Source organism: Mus musculus, chromosome 4 (assembly GCF_000001635.26).
Source record: "Mus musculus strain C57BL/6J chromosome 4, GRCm38.p6 C57BL/6J".
NCBI classification, from domain to species: domain Eukaryota; kingdom Metazoa; phylum Chordata; class Mammalia; order Rodentia; family Muridae; genus Mus; species Mus musculus.
In genome coordinates this window covers 148,491,317-148,509,393 of record NC_000070.6, presented here as the reverse complement: position 1 = coordinate 148,509,393, position 18,077 = coordinate 148,491,317, and the positions used below count along the sequence as shown (strand labels likewise).

The 18,077-nt window shown below is 49.0% G+C and overlaps 2 protein-coding genes across 4 annotated transcripts in view; one reads left to right on the top strand and one right to left on the bottom strand.

The window, feature by feature from the left end:
- Mtor (mechanistic target of rapamycin kinase) overlaps positions 1-18,077 on the bottom strand; it is a 109,104-nt gene that overhangs the window by 48,292 nt on the left and 42,735 nt on the right. For both annotated transcript variants that reach the window (NM_020009.2, XM_006539077.3), the window contains 2 exons: positions 17,897-18,059; positions 17,628-17,773 (listed from right to left, as the gene is read on the bottom strand). In NM_020009.2, the coding sequence (NP_064393.2) occupies positions 17,628-17,773; positions 17,897-18,059 (309 nt within the window). The remainder of the gene's footprint in view (positions 1-17,627; positions 17,774-17,896; positions 18,060-18,077) is intronic.
- On the top strand, positions 8,932-14,213 carry Angptl7 (angiopoietin-like 7). Of its 2 annotated transcripts, NM_001039554.3 has the most exons (5): positions 8,932-9,453; positions 11,306-11,406; positions 11,917-12,111; positions 12,703-12,901; positions 13,070-14,114. In NM_001039554.3, the coding sequence occupies exons 1-5, from the start codon at positions 9,105-9,107 to the stop codon at positions 13,237-13,239; spliced, it is 1,014 nt and encodes a 337-aa protein (NP_001034643.1). In that variant the 5' UTR covers positions 8,932-9,104; the 3' UTR covers positions 13,240-14,114. The 2 variants fall into 2 exon arrangements, with proteins under 2 accessions (NP_001034643.1, XP_006539154.1); XM_006539091.3 differs by lacking the exon at positions 8,932-9,453 and having other exon boundaries at positions 11,317-11,406; positions 11,494-12,111; positions 13,070-14,213.

Here is an 18,077-nt window from a genome sequence, read left to right as displayed (position 1 = left end):
GCCTGAGAGAGACAGCCATGAAGAATGAATGGGCACAACCAGCTAAGCTCAGTCTTGGATCTGAGGCCTACAGGACCCAGACCTTGCTCCAGGGAGCCTGTGTTTTAGAGGTTTTAACGCTTCCTTGGCCTTCTGTGACCCTACCTTCAGGGGCAATGCACTGTGACAGCTCCCTTCGTCAGACAGAGCACTCACTTCATGGGTCAAGTACTACATTTCTGTGTGGGATCTCAGCCCTAGGCAGCTGACAGTTATTAACAGACCCAGTAACTACATAAAGAAAGGAGGTCACAGTCTGTGGAGTGCCATGCCACCATTTCAAAGCTACCTTAGAGTCGGTGAGAAGGATCTTGACGACCTGAGTTCAATCCCTGGGACCAACAGTAGCAGGAGAGAACCAAGGTCTGACCGTCATCCTCTGTACACCATGTGGATATATCACTTTGTGAGAATAAAAGAATAGGGCATGTGTTCTGCGCTTGTGAAGGAGTCACCTTTGATCTGAAAAACCCATTTTATGGCACCTGGGTATGTCATGAAGCCCCTTCCATAAGCCCTTCCTGTGTGCCCCTGGCCCCCAAGTGTTAAGGGGCAACTGATCTGAGACTTGGCCTAGCAGCAGGGAGTGCTTGCTACAAAGCAGCTCTCACTGATGCCGGTGGAAGACAGGACAGCATGCAACTCCAGAGACTGGTGTTCCGGTGGGCAGCTCGCAGCTCTACACCCACGCCCACGGTCCCAGACACGACAGGCCAGGCAGACTTCCCATTATACTCTGCACCGCTCATGCCGAGGCCAGAATGCAGGAGTTTTCTGAGCCAAGAGGTCTGAACTTAAGCTGCAGGGTACGTCTGTAGCCTCCATTTTCCTTGAGATTACTCGGGCGCTGTCTTACATAGTTATGAATCTACAAAGCAAGTCAAAACTGCTTACCTGCAAATAAAACCAGAGTCCACAAACAGACCTGATTTTAGGAAATGAAAAAATAACTGGGAAAGAGGCTTATTCATTCTGTTCTTTTCTTTTTAAAGTGGGGCTGAATTCAAGAGCTAGAAACTGGGGGCGTTCTTGCCAAATTAGGAAAGCGTTCTCTGGAGCTGAGTAGGCTTAGTGAGTAAGACAAGACGCTGCCTCAATGTCCTTCACAGACTAGATCACACATGGTGCTTCTTCTCTAGGACTCAAACTCTTTCCTGAGGCTGGAAAAGCAGGCTGGTGAGACTCCAGAAAGAGGTTCTGAAGTGAGGGGAATTATTGCTGCCACAGGGAGAGATGACTGAGACTCCAGTGGAGCAAGAGGGTCTGACACCTGTGGCCCCCCACTCAACCTGGCCCTCTGTTCTTTTTCTTATCTTTCTATTTTAATTTTAATTTGTTTTGTTTAGTTTGTTTTGCAAGACAGGGTCTTTCTTTGTAGCCCTGGCTGAGTTAAGAGGCTCAGGGAGAGCTGTCCACACCAAGCCTGAAGCGAGAGATGCCCAGGCTGACTGGAGCATCTGGGCTCCATCTGAAATGCTTGGGCTTCCCCTGTGCTCCATCAGAAATTTATGAGAATGTTACTGCTTGCTTCCACATGGCCCCAGGCCTTCCTTCTAAGGCAGACTGCTGTCTCCCTTTCACTTGGTTCCCCGTCAAGGAAGGATTCTCTGAATTCCCTTGGCACCGTGCTGATGACACATGCAGCACAGCTGGCAGGAGATGGGTGGAACAGGGTGTCCTGACCAGCCACAAGGAACACCGCTTTGGGTCCCTACCACCTCATCACACCTTGCCATGGCATAGAACTGCTTCCGATTCCCCTGCTACTTCTCCCAGGACTGAGTCTTAGTTCTGTGCCCAACACGGATTAACATCAGAATGGGCTGATGCCCCCCGCCCACCCACCCACCCCCACCCCCACCCCTCGAGCCAGGATCAAAGGGCCGGTTAACCCTGATGTCCTCACTGGGCAGAGTCTCGGAACAAGAGAATGGTCTGTACAGGGACCACAGCCACAGTCTCTTTCTTCCCCTGGAGCTGAGGCCTGAGCCCAGGGCAGTGCCCTGCACTAGACCAGTGAGCTAAATCCCTGACCCCAACCTTCTCTTCTGGAATAGATTAGCTTCAAGATGGAAGGACAGCAGTGCAGACAGCAAGCAAAGGGTCATTTGAAACTTAACACATTAGAGGTGAGGTGGGGTCACGTAAATGAAGACAGGAAGGAATACGTTTGGAAACTCTAAGGTCTTTGAATTAATCACCTGAAAAAGGTGAGATGCTCGGTGGGTAAGGGCTCTTGTCACCAAGACTAATGACTCGAGTTTGACTTCCTGAACTCACGTGGCAGAGGGTGAAAACTGACTTCCAAAAGCTGCCCTCAACTTCCACATGTGTGATATACTACACAGATGTGCTAACATTCTCTTTCTCTCTCTCTCTCTCTCTCTCTCTCTCTCTCTCTCTCTCTCTCTCTCTCTCTCTCTCTCACACACACACACACACACACACACACACACACACACACACACACTTAACTAAATTTAATTTTTAAAACGCTTAGGGAAAGAAAACTTTGGCATTTCCCCTACATAAAAGCAAGGACAGACAGGCCCCATCATAGGTATTCAAACTAGGGCATTTTGGTTCCGTTTGCAACTCTTGGGGAATCTGTGTTACGAAGACTTAAAAATGGTTGAATGCACAGGGCAGTGGTGGCGCACGCCTTTAATCCCAGCACTTGGGAGGCAGACAGATTTCTGAGTTCAAGGCCAGCATGGTTTACAAAGTGAGTTCCAGGACAGCCAGGGCTACACAGAGAAACCCTGTCTCGAAAAACAAACAAACAAACAAACAAACAAACAAAGAAAAACAAACAAACAAAACAAAACAAAAAAAAGGAAGTTTGAATGCTTGCTACACAATCATGAAGAGCGGAGTTCAGATCCCAGCACCCACATAACAAGCCAGGCGTCCTGGGCACGCCATAACTGCTCTGAGTGGGATGCAAACATGGCTGGCTGGGACTTGCTGGCTTCTAGTCTAGCTGATGAAAACACAAACCCCAGGTTCAGGGAGAGACTCTGTCTCAAAGGAATAGTGAAGATCGATAGAGGCCACCAGGTCTTCCTGTGTGTGCACAGGTGTGTGTGCCCCACCTCATGTGTGCACATTCTCCCTTCCCTCTCCTCAAATCAATCTTTATTAAATGGTGGGTGTGCTAGGCACAGTAGCACATGATTATAATCCTAGCGTTTAGGACGCTGAGGTAGGATTGTAAACTAAAAAAAAAGTTCATGTAAACCATATGGTTATGTTTCACAAAGGTTCCTGATGTCTTAATCCCAGAGTTTCCTCTGAAGGACAAGCTCTCCAGCATTCTCCTCCCTCGCTTTGGGCAGCTACTATGTGTCTGTCATATCCAGAAGATGTGTTAAGTGCACTTGAGACTGTGTGATCCTCATGGCTAAAGAGAGTAACTGGTAACAGGCATCTAGGTGAGGAAAACAGATAAAAGAACTTTGCCTTTAGAAGTTGAAGAAGAGGGCTAGAGAGATGGTTCAGCAGTTAAGATTGCTCTTCCAAAAGGTCCGGAGTTCAAATACCAGCAACCACACAGTGGTTCACAACCATCTGTAATGAGACAGGATGCCCTGTTCTAGTGTGTCTGAAAACAGCTACAGTGTACTTACATAACAAATAAATAAATCTTAAAAAAAAAAAGGAAAAGGAAGTTGATGAGGGTGAATGTATCTTCTATAAAATTTTCATTTGCTTATTTTATTACTTGGTTTTCTGAGATAGTCTTCCTGTGTAGCCAAGGCTGGCCCTTGAAAGTGAGTGCTATTCATAGGTCAGTCAGAGTGCTGGGAACACAGGCATAAGCTACCATGCTTGACAAAGCATCTTTGTAATTTGGTGGGGAAGGGAGACACAGAGGCCAACATGGTTTTTGGTGGCCCAAGGTGCTGGTGACTGAACCCATGGCCTCACACGTGAGTTAGGCAGCGCTATCCCACTGACCTCCATCTCTAGCCTTCCCAGCCCAAATTAAGAAATATTATGGGTAGGGAAGCTCCTTACAATATAATTTTAACTGCAAAATAATCCTGGCTATACATATTAAATTTATTCTGCACAGTGATGCCCAGCAAATGCCCCTGCATTCTGACTTTGCACATAACAAAGGGATTTTCTATTTACTCAGATACTTCATACTTCTCGTTTTGTGAGTTTTGAAATGGTCTCACTACGTAGCCCAGGTTAACTTTGAATTTTCTATACTCTTGGTTCAGTCTCTGCAGTGTGGGCTATCACAATTGCTCTCACAATTCTTTTTAATGCTATGCCACCAAGCCACCACCAAGAGGATCCAGCTGACTGGCAGTGGTGCCCGGTTGGTCCAGGACACAAGGAAAGCCGAACATACACACACAACTCCATGCTCTCCCCGCTCAGTGACTGCTCCTGCACAAGAGGGCAGGACTGCCTCTGGAAACTGTCCTGGAGGCTAGGCCCTGCCTGCCCATAGGCTGCAGACATCCCCTGGCTGGAGGTGGGCCTCATACCTAATACAGCCCAGCGTGTGGCACAGGTTGGTTCAAGCCTCAGAGTGTCAAGGCACAGGATCGGCGCGGGCCAGTTTTCCAACTGCGGGCCTGTTGGAGGCACGCTGTAAAAGTGATGAATGGCTGTCACATTTCCAAGGCTCTGGCTGATTTAGTGAGCTATTGGCAGGCACACTGCTCCCAGCGTGTCAGCCAGTTAATTACTTCCAACTTTATCTTTTTTGTCAGTGCTTCTTGACAAATTGGCTGTTATCTTTTTATTCTGCAACATCGAGCACTGCCCCTCTTCTGGGGATGCCTGGAGGGTTTCCTCCCCTTCCTGCTTCTTCCTGTCCAGAGTGAAATGAGGAGCTTAGAGAGAGACTTGGAAAGAAGCTGATGGAGAGGGCTCCAAAGGTCAACCTGAAGCTAGTTTGATCTATCTGGATGCAAAACACACTGGGTATTTTGTGTGAAGTCTTATCTTGGCTTCTGGACAGCCAAGGTCTGGGACTTGGTCTAGCGAGTGGATGCAGTTGAGAAACAAACGGGTTGGCATGGTATGATCAGGCAGCTTCTACATATACCTTCTGTAAAAGCAATGTGGGCGTTAGGGACAGGGCCACATTGTAGGAATACTGATGCCCTTCTGAGGTCAGAGGAAAGAAGGTTTTTTTTTTTTTTGATAAGGAGGAAGCTTAGGATAGAGAGGTGGCACACCATACCTGGATAGCAAGACTCACAGGCAGTGAAATGTCCCAAAGCATTTTGGAGACACCAGTGGTGTCACCCCTCCAGTATTCCAAGGCCATGGAGGTAAACACCAGAGAGAGGACGTAAGACCCAGAACAGGAATTAGAGGAAGCACGTGTCCCCGAGAGTCCCACCTCCATCTGACAAGTTCCAGTAAGGTATTCCACCTTGGGCTTCCTGCTAAGTGCCAGATGCAGCTACCATAGCAGATAGACAGACAAGGCCTGTCCTTCACAGAGCTTACAGCAGACAGGAAAACGGCAAACCAAAGAAAAGGCATGGTGATGGAGACAGGGGAAAGGAGAACGACCGACGGCTGCCAGGCTGGGAGGCAGGGATCACCCCCATGAGATGCCGCCTCCACTCAGGCTCGTCCCTGCGTTGTATATGCACCATCTACTTTTAAACACCTTTCTAGAAGAGGGAGATAGGAAAGAATGTCCCTAAGTGCACAGGTAGATGGGACTTCCACTAGACCAAGAAACCACAGGGCAGTGCACTGTCGCTCCCAGGTGCTTCCTACTGCACATCCCACTCCTCAGGGCAACTGTCACCGACTTCTAGCACACATCTCAGGGCAACTGTCACCGACTTCTAGCACAGCTTGCTGCTCTGTTTTTTTAAAAAAGACTTATTTTTATTTTATATGTATGTATTTGTCTGCAGAGATATCTGTGCACATTCATATACCTACTGAAGTCAGATGAGGGCACTGGAGCCTCTGGAACTGGGGCCGTGAACCACCATATGGATGCTGGGAATCAAACCCTGGTCCTCTGCAAGAGCAGCAAGTGCTGTTAGCCCCCGAGCTGTCTCCCCAGCACTTTGCTTGTTAGTTTCTGAATGCTATGTGAGCACTCCACAGTATGTTTGGTCAGACTCACCACGCTGATATATGTATGTCACGGCAGTTTTTCCTTCCTACTGTGGGACAGCTATTTCATTGGTGAGGCAGTACAGTTTGCCATGAGACAAACTGCTGACGGATGTTTGAACAGATTTCAGTGCCTGGTTACTGTGAGTGGCCTTTCTATGAACACCCCTGAATGCGTCTTTCAGAGTACACGTGCTTGCAGGTCACAGGCTGTGCTCAGCTCTGTGAGACATACTGCTGGTTTTACTGTTTATGGTTTCCTCAGTAGTACAAGAAAACCCAGAAAACTCAGGCAATCTATTTTCCTGTTAAAATGTGATATTTTCAGCTTTTCCACCCCTGCTCTTCTGGCTGGTATGTAGTGGTGCCTTGTTATGGTTGAAATGTGAGTTTCCATGCTGATTCATGAGATGGCAGAGCTTGCACATGTTTATGCACCTTTCAGATCTCCTCCATCATGAACCCTAGCTTGCTCCCATGCTCTGCTGGGTGGGGACATCTTTATTCCCACTGGACCCGGTATATACAAGAGCACACACTGCAAACACTGCCTGACTTCATACTCCTTTTCAGGGCTGTAGGCTGAAAAGAAATGACTACTTTCTTACTTTTTTTTTTTTTTTTTCGAGACAGGGTTTCTCTTTATAACTCTGGCTGTCCTGGAACTCACTTTGTAGACCAGCTGGCCTCGAACTCAGAAATCTGCCTGCCACTGCCTCCCGAGTGCTGGGATTAAAGGCATGTGCCACTACGCCCGGCGCTATTTCTTCTTTTTAAACATATGAGTGTTCTGTCTGTATGTACACCTGCATGTCAGAAGAGAGGATCAGGTTCCTTTATAAATGGTTGTGAACTACCATGTGGTTGCTGGGATTTGAACTCTGGATCGTCAGAAGAGCAGTCAGTGCTCTTAGCTGCTGCACAGTCTCTCCAGCTCTTCCGTTTCTTTCTACCATGCAGCTCTTGCCATGCTTCTACTTGCTGTGTAGTTCAGGTGGTCAAACCCTTACAATTCTCTTGCCTCTGCCTCATTAGGAGAGTGCCACCACAGCTGGCCTGCACACCTTCACGTTTTCCCTGATGTTGCCAGTTTTGGTGTCTGGCTTATCTCATGATGCTGAAGGTAATCCCCTACACCAGTGTGTTGTGACTTTGCCTTCTACCTCCAGAATTTAAATGCAGAATTGAGATTTTATGTATGGTGTGATGTGAAGATCAAAATGCGAATGCTTTCTGCTTGAATATTAAGCAGCTGGCTTACTGTGCTCACTGCAAAGGTTGACCTGGCCCTGGTGCTCACTCTCCTCTGCACTAAGACACTGTAGTTCCAGGGCAGGAGGGTCAGCTAGGATGCTACTTATATGATCATTTGGGACATGACTTAAATACAGCCTCACTGGATAGATATGACATTACCTTAAAGAGCTCCACAGAGTTTAGCAGACTCTGATGCTGAACACTAATAAACTCCACAGAACCAACAAAGGCTCTACAGCCCTGCTAAACTAGCTATTCCCTGAGAAAACTAAGAAAGAGCAGGGACTAGCACAGTGCCATCACCCAGTCAGATACTCTGAGAAGGTAGCTAAGAAGATGTTAGTAACAACCTGGTGCCCAAGGAGGCAAAAAAGACAGGAGTGAGAGGAAACAGACAGTCGTCTGTCTGAGCACCCAATGCTTATATTCAGAAATGGGTCCCTGCTAAGTAACTCCAGCTGTCTGAGCAGAAATCACTTTCCGAGGAGCCAGAAACCCATCTGGGAAAGACTCTGAGGGATCAGGGTAGGCAAAGCTGTAGGACCCACACTATAAAGTCAGACAGAGCTCCTGCCATAAGGACAGAGGGACCTTTGTACAGTTATAGGGAAAGTTCCATCTTTTACATGATTTCAGAAGAGCAGTGCCCTTCAATTAAAGGTATGAAAGCTGCCATCACCCCGTTTTCTCAGACACTGTGTACGTAGGTATAGGGGCCAGCATCAAGCTGCAAACCACGCTGCAGGCACAGAGGGAATCGAGCCTTCTGATCTGCATGTACTAGGGAATCTTCTCTCTGAGTCTGAGCCTTGGGTAAAGGTCAGGCCCACTCACTGCTGCCCAGACAGAACCTGACAGAAGTGTGGATGACCAACCCCAGACCACGCCTGGCATGGCTGAGACTTTCTCTCTGCCCCAAACTATGACAACTCCTTGTAAATGTTGAAAGATCGTTTTAGAAGGAGAATGTGTAAAGAGGAAGACAGCCCCACAGATGCAAACCACCTGACGCCCAAGGATCAGGTTCAACAGGATTTTGAAGAACACCGAATGATGGCCAGACAAAGCCCTGTTAAGACTCATCTCAGCCCAGATAAACCAGGACCTGGAGTAAACAGCATGCATTACCTTAGCCAGCCTCCCTGGCTCAGCAGTCTCCAGTCCAACTCTTTCTTGCTACCTCACCCTCAATCTGTGTTATATAACCTTCAGACAGGAGTTGGGAAAGTCTTCCACTCTGCCTGTCTGCTGATAGAGCTGAGCCAGTGGCTGGCAGGCCATAATCTAATAGGCGCAACTGGAAACAAGTTCACAGCTCCTGTCTGAGCCCAGAGACTGTACAGACGAGGAAACAAACACTGCCCTGTCCCCCTCCTCCTCTCCTCTGGCCTAGGTTTACGCTGACTTCACTCAACAGGCACCTGACCCTCCCAGATGAGGTGGGAGGGGCTTTAGCACACAGGGCCCTCGTAGGGGTGGAGGTACAGCAGCAACAATATTTAAGATGCTGCCTTGGTGGGGTATTCAGACTAAGGAAGGAAAGAGTTCCATTTCAGAATCTCTAGCTTTAAGAAAGGCTAAGCAAGCACACAGAGGAAGGAGATCACGGGGAAGGAAGAAAACTGCCAGTGTGGGTCAGAGAAAGAAGCTTCCTACTTCTCCAGGGACAGACTCTAAGGGGAACAGGCCTGCACACCATGCTGAGGGAGACCTGGCTATGTGTTATCCTTGTAGCCTTTGTCAGCCACCCAGTGTGGCTGCAGAAGCCTCATAAACGCAAGACACAGCTCAAAGCAGCGGGCTGCTGTGAGGAGATGAGGGAGCTCAAAGCCCAGGTGGCCAACCTCAGCAGTCTGCTGGGAGAGCTGAGCAGGAAGCAGGAGAGCGACTGGGTCAGTGTGGTCATGCAGGTGATGGAGCTGGAGAGCAGCAGCAAGCACATGGAGTCTCGGCTCAGCACTGCCGAGAGCAAGTACTCTGAGATGAACAACCAGATTGACATCATGCAGCTGCAGGCTGCGCAGACCGTCACGCAGACCTCGGCAGGTAAGTGCTGCCTCCACACTCCTCACCGTGCGCCTGCTCAAGGTCTCCTGGCCCCAGCTCTGCTTCTGGATAGCCTGCTCAACAACTTCGGGGGCTTTTGGGAATGTACGATCTATGATTGCACAAGCTTTGGGCTAGTGATATCCTGCGAGTTTAGCCAGGACATTTGAAGAAAACCTTTGTATTCAACAAAGGACAGACTCCTCGTGTTCTTCAATTCTGATCTTCTTTCTCCCATGGTGGCTAATAAAATTCTTCCAAATAATAGAGAGAACAAGTAAATGTAATGCTGAAGTGCTGACCTTTTAGTGGCTGAAAATAAGGAAGGCACACGCAGTGAGTTATTTGAGAAAAAAACATTCAGTTGTTGGTTAACTTGGCACAGATGAGCTAATAAATGAATCGCTGCTCAGATGAAGATCTAATTTTCTGAGGTTACTGGAAAACATTTGGAGTAAGTATATTTTATAGATGAAGCATTTCTTACTAATGCTTACTGCACAATAAACCAAGTCAAGAAGACATGATTAGCTTCTTGTGAGTAAGACCTTGGCTATCATTGGTTCAGACAAAGAAAAAGTTTTGCTGAAAGTTAAGCCTGAAAAGTCTGTTAGCTAATTAAACAAAAACAAATGATTTCAGAGCTTGGGCCTCCTGACCCTCAGTTTGAAAACAGAAAGTTAGGGGTTCTCATTTACCAAAAGGAGGGAGAGAGAGAGAGTGTGTGTGTTCATTTGTTCTGTGAGATGGAACTGGTCATGTTGGCCAGGCCAGATGCACGCAGGGCTGACTGTACCACTTCTTGCTCCTAGAAGTCGGCTGGGAGGAAGGGCAGGTATCCTCATTCCTCCCCCCCCCCCCCCCCCCCAGCACGCTCTGCAGAGGAAATAGGCACTTTGGCATCTCCCACTTTCATCTATGCTCCCTAAGTCTCCAGCCAAGGGGCACCAAGGAAAAAGTCTCAAGACATGCAGAAGTGTCTTGGGGCAACAGCCACAGAGTCTGCTAAAAACAGCTGCTTCTTTGAAGCCCCAGGACAGAGCCTCAAGGCGGCCATGGAAGCTTTCAGATCAAGCCCAAGGGGAAGTGGGGAAACTTCACTTCCTGGATTTTTTAAAAAGAATTATTTATTATTATACATAAGTACACTGTTGCTGTCTTCAGATGCACCAGAAGAGGGAGTCAGATCTTATTATGGGTGGTTGTGAGCTACCATGTGGTTGCTGGGATTTGAACTCAGGACCTTCGGAAGAGCAGTCAGTGCTCTTACTCGCTGAGCCATCTCGCCAGCCCCACTTCCTTGATTTATCAAAGTTTTAGGAACAGTCTCAAGTGCTGCTGGTTTTCATTTGAGCATCTAGTGATGTGAGACTGGGGAGGGAGAAGATTTCCAATCTGTCTCCCTTAATCTGAGTACCTGTTGGCTGGTAGCTGAGAAACAACATAAAACCAAACTCCCTGAAATACTCTGGAGTTTGCCTCTAGCTCAAGCCTGAAGCTTCTCTCAGGGCAGCTGCCACGTGCCCTTCGCAGACCATACCATTATTGTTTCTGGAATTCACAGCCTGGCACTTCAGCAGGATGTCTTACTTAGACTTAGCCCGAAGCTTCCTGCTTAACGGTCCCTTGGCACAGGTTAAGAATCCCCTTACTCTACTGCCCCATAACCAAGGCGGCCTGAGCAGGCCTCTCAGCCCTGATGCCCACTTCTCGACATCGGTACCCCAGGGGAACTACCCACGGGCACGCTGAGGTACAAATCAAGTCTTGGTTTTTAATCCAGCTCAGATGCACCAGGCATGTCTGACCAACCTCAAGGCCCAAATCTCTGTTTACTCTGCGTCCCTCACAGATGCCATCTATGACTGTTCTTCCCTGTACCAGAAGAACTACCGAATCTCTGGAGTGTACAAGCTTCCTCCTGACGAGTTCCTGGGGAGCCCTGAGCTAGAGGTGAGGTCACTACTGCCCTGCCCTACCCTTTGTCCTCCAGCCCTGAAAGGTACATGGATAACAGGACTTCTTCTGGTCTATGGAAAGGGAAGTTCAAGAATCAAATGTACCCCATGATGGACTGTGAGAATGCTCAGTTTACGGGCCCCTCCCTCCACTCCAGCCCGCTACTGTCTGCAGAATCAGCTGTCCTAGTTCTTCCCGACACAGAACGAGATCAGCTCTCTCTAGGAGGAGGGAAGACACTAGAAGGAGACACGTGGAAGTACCTGATTTTCCCATTTACATTGTGTTCACACTGCCTGCCCGCCATGCCCCACTGACACTCGTTCCCAAGCTAGCCACCACCGTGCCCCCGCCTCCACGTTGGGGGCAGTGTTTCTGCTAGAGAATGCAGAGAGCACAAGGATCACTGACTCACTAGATAGATACAGCACACAGCTTGGGAAGTCTGTCCTTAAGCTCCTGCCCCTGCCCTTGCGCCTGCCCAGAGGGTCCTCTCTGCTTCAGGTGTTCTGTGACATGGAAACTTCAGGAGGAGGCTGGACCATCATCCAGAGACGTAAGAGTGGCCTTGTCTCCTTCTACCAAGACTGGAGACAGTATAAGCAAGGGTTTGGCAGCATCCGAGGTGACTTCTGGCTGGGGAATGAACATATCCACCGGCTCACCAGGCAGCCAAGCCGGCTTCGTGTGGAGCTGGAGGTAAGCTCGAGCTGCAAGGCCCCGTCTGGCCCAGGCCCACTGCACACATGGTTCATAGGCATCACCACAGTCTACTCACTCTAGGTGTGCTCAGTCAGTGCAGCAATGCTCCTGAAAGCTTTCTGTTTTTCTGTCTCCAAGCGAGGTCCAGGAAGACCCAGGGCAGAACAGGGTAAATGCATAGTTACTGGGATGGAAAGAAAACACCATCTCCTTTGCTCTGGGATCTTGTTAAGTACAAGCCACAGTGATGCTGTGTGGTGGCCCCTTTAGATGGCTTCAAGCATGATGTCCTCACTTACTCCTACCGCATCTCAGGATGAGATTTAACACAAACCACACATCTGCCCCTTCAGACAGACATGAAGGGTTGCAGACAAGCAATCCAGGCCATACGGTGAGACCAGACCCAAGTTTGCTCTCAGACCTTCGTTTGCTGACTGCTAGCTAACATGGCAACCTGCAATAGTCTTACCAGAGTTCCACCTCTGAAGAAATGTTTAGCCGTGGCGCTCATGAGAGAGGAAGGGACCGAGGTCTGCAGAAACGAATCCTTTATGGTTTCCCTAATGCTCTGCTCCTCCTTTTCAGGACTGGGAGGGCAATGCACGCTACGCAGAGTATAGCTACTTTGCGTTGGGCAATGAACTGAACAGCTACCGCCTCTTCCTGGGGAACTACAGTGGCAACGTGGGGAAGGACGCCCTCCTCTACCATAACAACACCGTCTTCAGCACCAAGGACAAGGACAACGACAACTGCTTGGACAAGTGCGCACAGCTCCGAAAAGGTGAGACCTGGGCGGCAGGGAGGGCTGGGCCCACTAAGGACAGCAGTGAGCTACAGATCTGTTGCTGCTGCTCTGGCCGTGCTGTCCCCTTCGCTTTAAGGCCACCCATCAGCCCTAGTCTAGGGAGGACGTCCCCAGCCTACTAGCCTCATCTGTCTCTCATGCCAGGTGGCTACTGGTACAACTGCTGCACAGACTCCAACCTCAATGGGGTGTACTACCGCCTTGGCGAGCACCGAAAGCACATGGATGGCATCAGCTGGTATGGCTGGCATGGAGCCAACTATTCCCTCAAACGTGTGGAAATGAAGATCCGCCCAGAAGCCTTCAAGCCCTGAGAGAAGGCAGACACTGAGGAGGGAGAACAGCATGGGAGGAGGAGGTGGACACAGGGTAGGAGGGAACAGTTTATCATCCAGGAGCACAATATAACTTTACCTGTGTGAGCACACACACACAATAGAACCACACGTGCCAACAGTGCACACTAGCAGATGGAGCCAGGCGGACCCAGTGGGGCCTGCCACGGTGCCTCACGGGAGAACTCATGGACAACGGTAACCCTGAGGTCACTTAACCCATTTTCCCTAACTGAGGCTTAGATGACACGAGGGAAAAGAACAAATAAAAACCTGGTGTGATTCTCAGCGGAGAGGCTGTGAGAAATGAAAGAAAGCAGGTGGTGGAGAAGGGGCTTCCAAGTCTTACCCCGCGACACTTCCTTGTGTCTATAGTATTTGTTTTGTTTTTCTTTTTGAGACAGGGTCTCTCTACACAGCTCTTTCTGTCCTGGAACTCACTATGTAGACCAGGCTGACCTTGAACTCACAGAGATCTACCTGCTTCTGCCTCCCAAGTACAGGGATTAAAGGCATGTACCACCATACCCAGTATATATAATTTTTAAGACACAAAAAACATGGAGATAGAGAGCAGCTGCCCAGGTGTCTCCGGGGGGGCCTTGTTGTCAGAGTCCTGGGGGAGAGAGGAGCACTGGACAACATGCTGCGGGTCTGACGTGGCGAGAACACCAGCCGGAGGTGAGCACAGACTCTGGGTGATCACAATACTGCCTTCAAACATCCTCAGTCAAAAACCAAAAGATCCCCTTTAATAAAAATGCTTGGAAAATGAAGGTAGATGGCGCTGTGGTTTAAAACTTGTGATGTATATAGAAGCATCTTCCTTGTAAAAATAAAATATTGTAATTCCTATTTTTCTTTTTTTACTTTTTATTAGGTATTTTCCTCATTTACAATTCCTATTTTTCAAAATATCTTTTTCTATTACAATAAATACTATCAAAATTTGATGATTTTCTTTTAAATTCTTATTATTACCACTGAGAGCGGGGTGAAAACTGCAGGTGAGAAGTCAGAATGAGCGGTGACCCTGGAGTTTGTTCAAGGAAACCAAAGAAGCAGGACACTCCCCCCACACACATCCTAAAAACTGGGAAGAGGAAAGGGGGGGAAAGGGCAGCGGGGTTGGGGGGAGGCAGAGGGAGAGGAGTGGAAAGGGCAGAAGCCACTGCACAGCAGGAGCAGAGCCCGGCACTGACAGCCCCACACCAATGCGCTCTCAGGACACTTTACAGAGAGATGTTCCTGCTTCCTCCCTTCACCATCGGGATGTCCAGCGGTTCTGCCCTTTACACAAAGGACCGCCCTCTAGAGGAAGTCAGTACAAGATAAGCCATGACTCCCACTTAACTTCTGTGACGCCAGGAATCTCCTTCCCCTCATGAGCACTAACCTTGGGGATTTTCAAAGACAAAAGTGAGCAAAGAAGCTGCATGAGGTAGGATTCCCAGGGGAGAGCTATTCAAGCACAACCTTCCCCAGGCAGGCAGGAGGCAGGAGAAGGCAGTGCCCAGAACCACAAGGCAAGGAGGATGGGGACAGGCTGCACAGGCGGGTGCAGAGGAAGGCGCCCACTCAGAAAAGCTGATAATTCTCCTTTCATTTAGTGTGATCCCCATAATGAAACCTTCTCAGAGATGGCAAGGGGCCGGGGTTGGGGTGTGGAGAATGGACAAGGCACTCCTAGCTCCTCCATTTCCCAAGCACATACTGGCTGATGGGTGGACACCAAGCATGGCGCCCCACAGCCTCTCCCCAGAGAGAAGACAGAACCACCAGGAACCAGAAGCAGAGTTGGGCGTTGCTGAGACAAAGGGCATTTTGTTCTGACGGGGTCTTCTAGAAACGAACAGGAGTTACACAGAACAGGAGTTACATCCAGAGGATGCTCACAATCAGTCTGACAAGAAGATCTGCCCAGTGAGCACCAGTCCCTGCTTTTCACTATGCAGACCTTAGAGCAGGGCAGAGAGCACAGAGCTTAGCTGAGCTCCTCTATTGTACTGAGCAAGGACAAGGCTGGGCACTGTGGTGCACCTCTTTAATCCCAGTGCTTGGGTGCAAGAGGCTAGCAGATCTCTGCTGAGGCCAGCCTGGTCTACACAAAGAGATCCTGTCTGAAAACCACCACCACCACCACCACCACCACCACCACCACCACCAAAGGTAGACCAACAGACTCTGCCCTTGAGTGCTGGATAACTAAGGCGAGTCCCACAGCTGTTATGCTATGCTCCTTAGAGTCCAATTCCTTCTAATCCACTGTCCCCTGAGAAGTGATGACACTTCTCATCTATGTGAGCTTCAAGGAGCTTAAATTGTCTCAACAGTGACCCAGCTCGGAGATTACATGTAGGATTTAATTTGCCCTCAGACTGGTAAGAAATCCAACACATAGGAAACAGACTGAAACAAAGCAGAAAATCCTCCCATATCGGCCTCTTGAGTCCTGAGATTACAGGTGTGCATCAGCACATCTGGCTAAAAAGGCAATTTGCTTTTTAAAAACAAAACCAAGAGAAAACTGGTTAAAGTAAGTGTGTGTATCACTGTAAGCTCTGAGAATAAGTAAATTAACAAGGGGAATATAAGTAGGAAAAAAATCAACCTATGTATGTGAGAGAAGGGTGTTACCCTTCAGCTTGCTGGGGAGAGGGGCAGGTACTCAGGCAGTGACTTGAGAGGCACGTCCTCAGGAGCACACAGCCGGCACACAACTCAAAGTGGCAAGACCCCGAGAAGAGCCAGAGACCTCTCCTCTCTAACTCTGCGGGGACTCTGGGGCAGCTTCCCGACATCAGCTTTGCCCAAGACTTTCCCTTACAACTTTCTCAGCAAGCTGGGTATGGAGGCATATCTATAATCATAGAATTGAGGCAAGAGCATTCTAAGTTCATTCTGTGCTACATAGGAAGAAATGAAATAACCAAAAAAAGATCCAACACCTTCCAGAAGCAATAAAACAACCTGCCCTAGTAAAGATGGCACTCAGTGCAAGCCAACTGTCACTGGCAGGGAATGCTGCAGGTGAAGGCAAAGAAGGGGCTAAGAGGCTCAGGAGGCGCCTAAGGGGCAGACGGAAGGGGACTGAGCTCCATCAGCTGAACAGGCTTGCATAGCTTAAGGCACATGATTCCCTAAGAACTGAACTTACAAATAAAAAACAAAACAAAATGTATCCCATCAAACCAACAATCTATTCAACCATTCTATTCTTACGACATCTTTCTGCTAAAAACTGCATCAGCTTCAATGTTTGTATGATTATCTCAAATATGAGAAAAAGTCAAGGGTGGGATGGGAGAGCTGCAAACAGGTCAGAAAAGTCAGTGAGGACCCAATAGACAAAGCAGTCTGAGCTCACACGCCCCAGCAGCAGCCTCCGTTCTGTCAGCTATCACATGAAGCTGTGCAAGGGAGAGGAGGCACAGGGAGAGACACAAGTTTTTGTGTTTCCTATTCTGAAGCAGGCCTCAAGGGATGGCACATCTGTAACTGTTCCCATAGCGCACCTCAGAGGTCATCATTCTCTGTGCCGGTGGATCTAGGCAGAAGCAGGATTCCACTTCGACCTTTCAGATCCTGCCACAGGGAGAATGAACACTGGGCTCGGCTGCTGAAGCACTCTGCTCGGCAGGCTCTGTCTGCCCTCCCGCCCAGAAACTTATCAGCTGTTGATTTTTCCTGAGCTCTCTACAGTTAAATGATGAACCACGTTAGGATCTCCATGGAGATGATTAGATTCCAGAGTTAACATTCTCCAGGCTCATTAGGGGAAGTGAGCAGCTCTCTAGGAGCTGGTGCTAATGTTTCCGGTTGCTTGTAATTCCTAAAAGCACACAATTTATTAAACAACTTCCTTTTCCAGACCCAGAAGACTCAAAACCATCTTAAGGGAGGAGGGAGGAGAGGACAATCAGGGAAATGGAGGAAAAGATCACCGCATCTCGGACTTTACGCTTTATACTCACAACTCCAAAGAAGGAAGAGTGGGCAACTGAAAGACATGCTCTGTAGACCTGACCCTGACTCTGGGTGGCCCCCGAAGCCAGGAACCAGGGTGGCCTAATCCTGCTCAGAAGCCTCGCCTAACTTAGACGCCCTGTGCTGTGGTCAGAGCTGCGTCCCACTGACTTCACTGGGACAAAAAACACAGACTGGGAATCAACGGAGTGAAGGTGGTGAGGACGGACAGACATGACAGGCGTGGCTTAAGTGCTGGCAGTACCATCAGAGTGCCATCTGGACCATGGATTTAATGTGCCAGCCAGACCCAGGGGCAGCTTTCACACAGCTGAGTTCTCCACCTGACCCCAGTGAACGGGACAAGCAATGGGAGATGATAACAAGTGTCCATGGCCTACCTGATGAGGGACTCAAGTATGGCAGGCGTGGGCCCTTTCTGGAACTCCAGTTCTTTGTAGTGCAGTGCTTTGGCATATGCCCGGCACTTGGCAGCTCTCTCACCCAGGAGCACGATGCCATTGTCATCTCTCAGCGGCAGGGGGCCCTACAGAGTAAAGCACAGAAATACAGTAGCTGGGCACACACAAGAGGAGGCTGTGTGGCTGCTCCCCTTCTGCCAGCCAGTTTCCTATCACTGTCCGTCGGGACAAGGGGGGCAGAGTCTCACCTTGTCACTGTGTTCCATGAACTCAGCCAAGTTCAGGAGGGTTTGTGTGACTTCAGCAATGTCTTGAGAAGTGAGAGCCAACTCAATACTCCTGATGAGCTCATCTTGCTGGTCTTCATTCAGCTCAGACCAGCAGGACACAAAGGCAGCATTGAAGAGATCCCTGTAAGCACAGGGACAG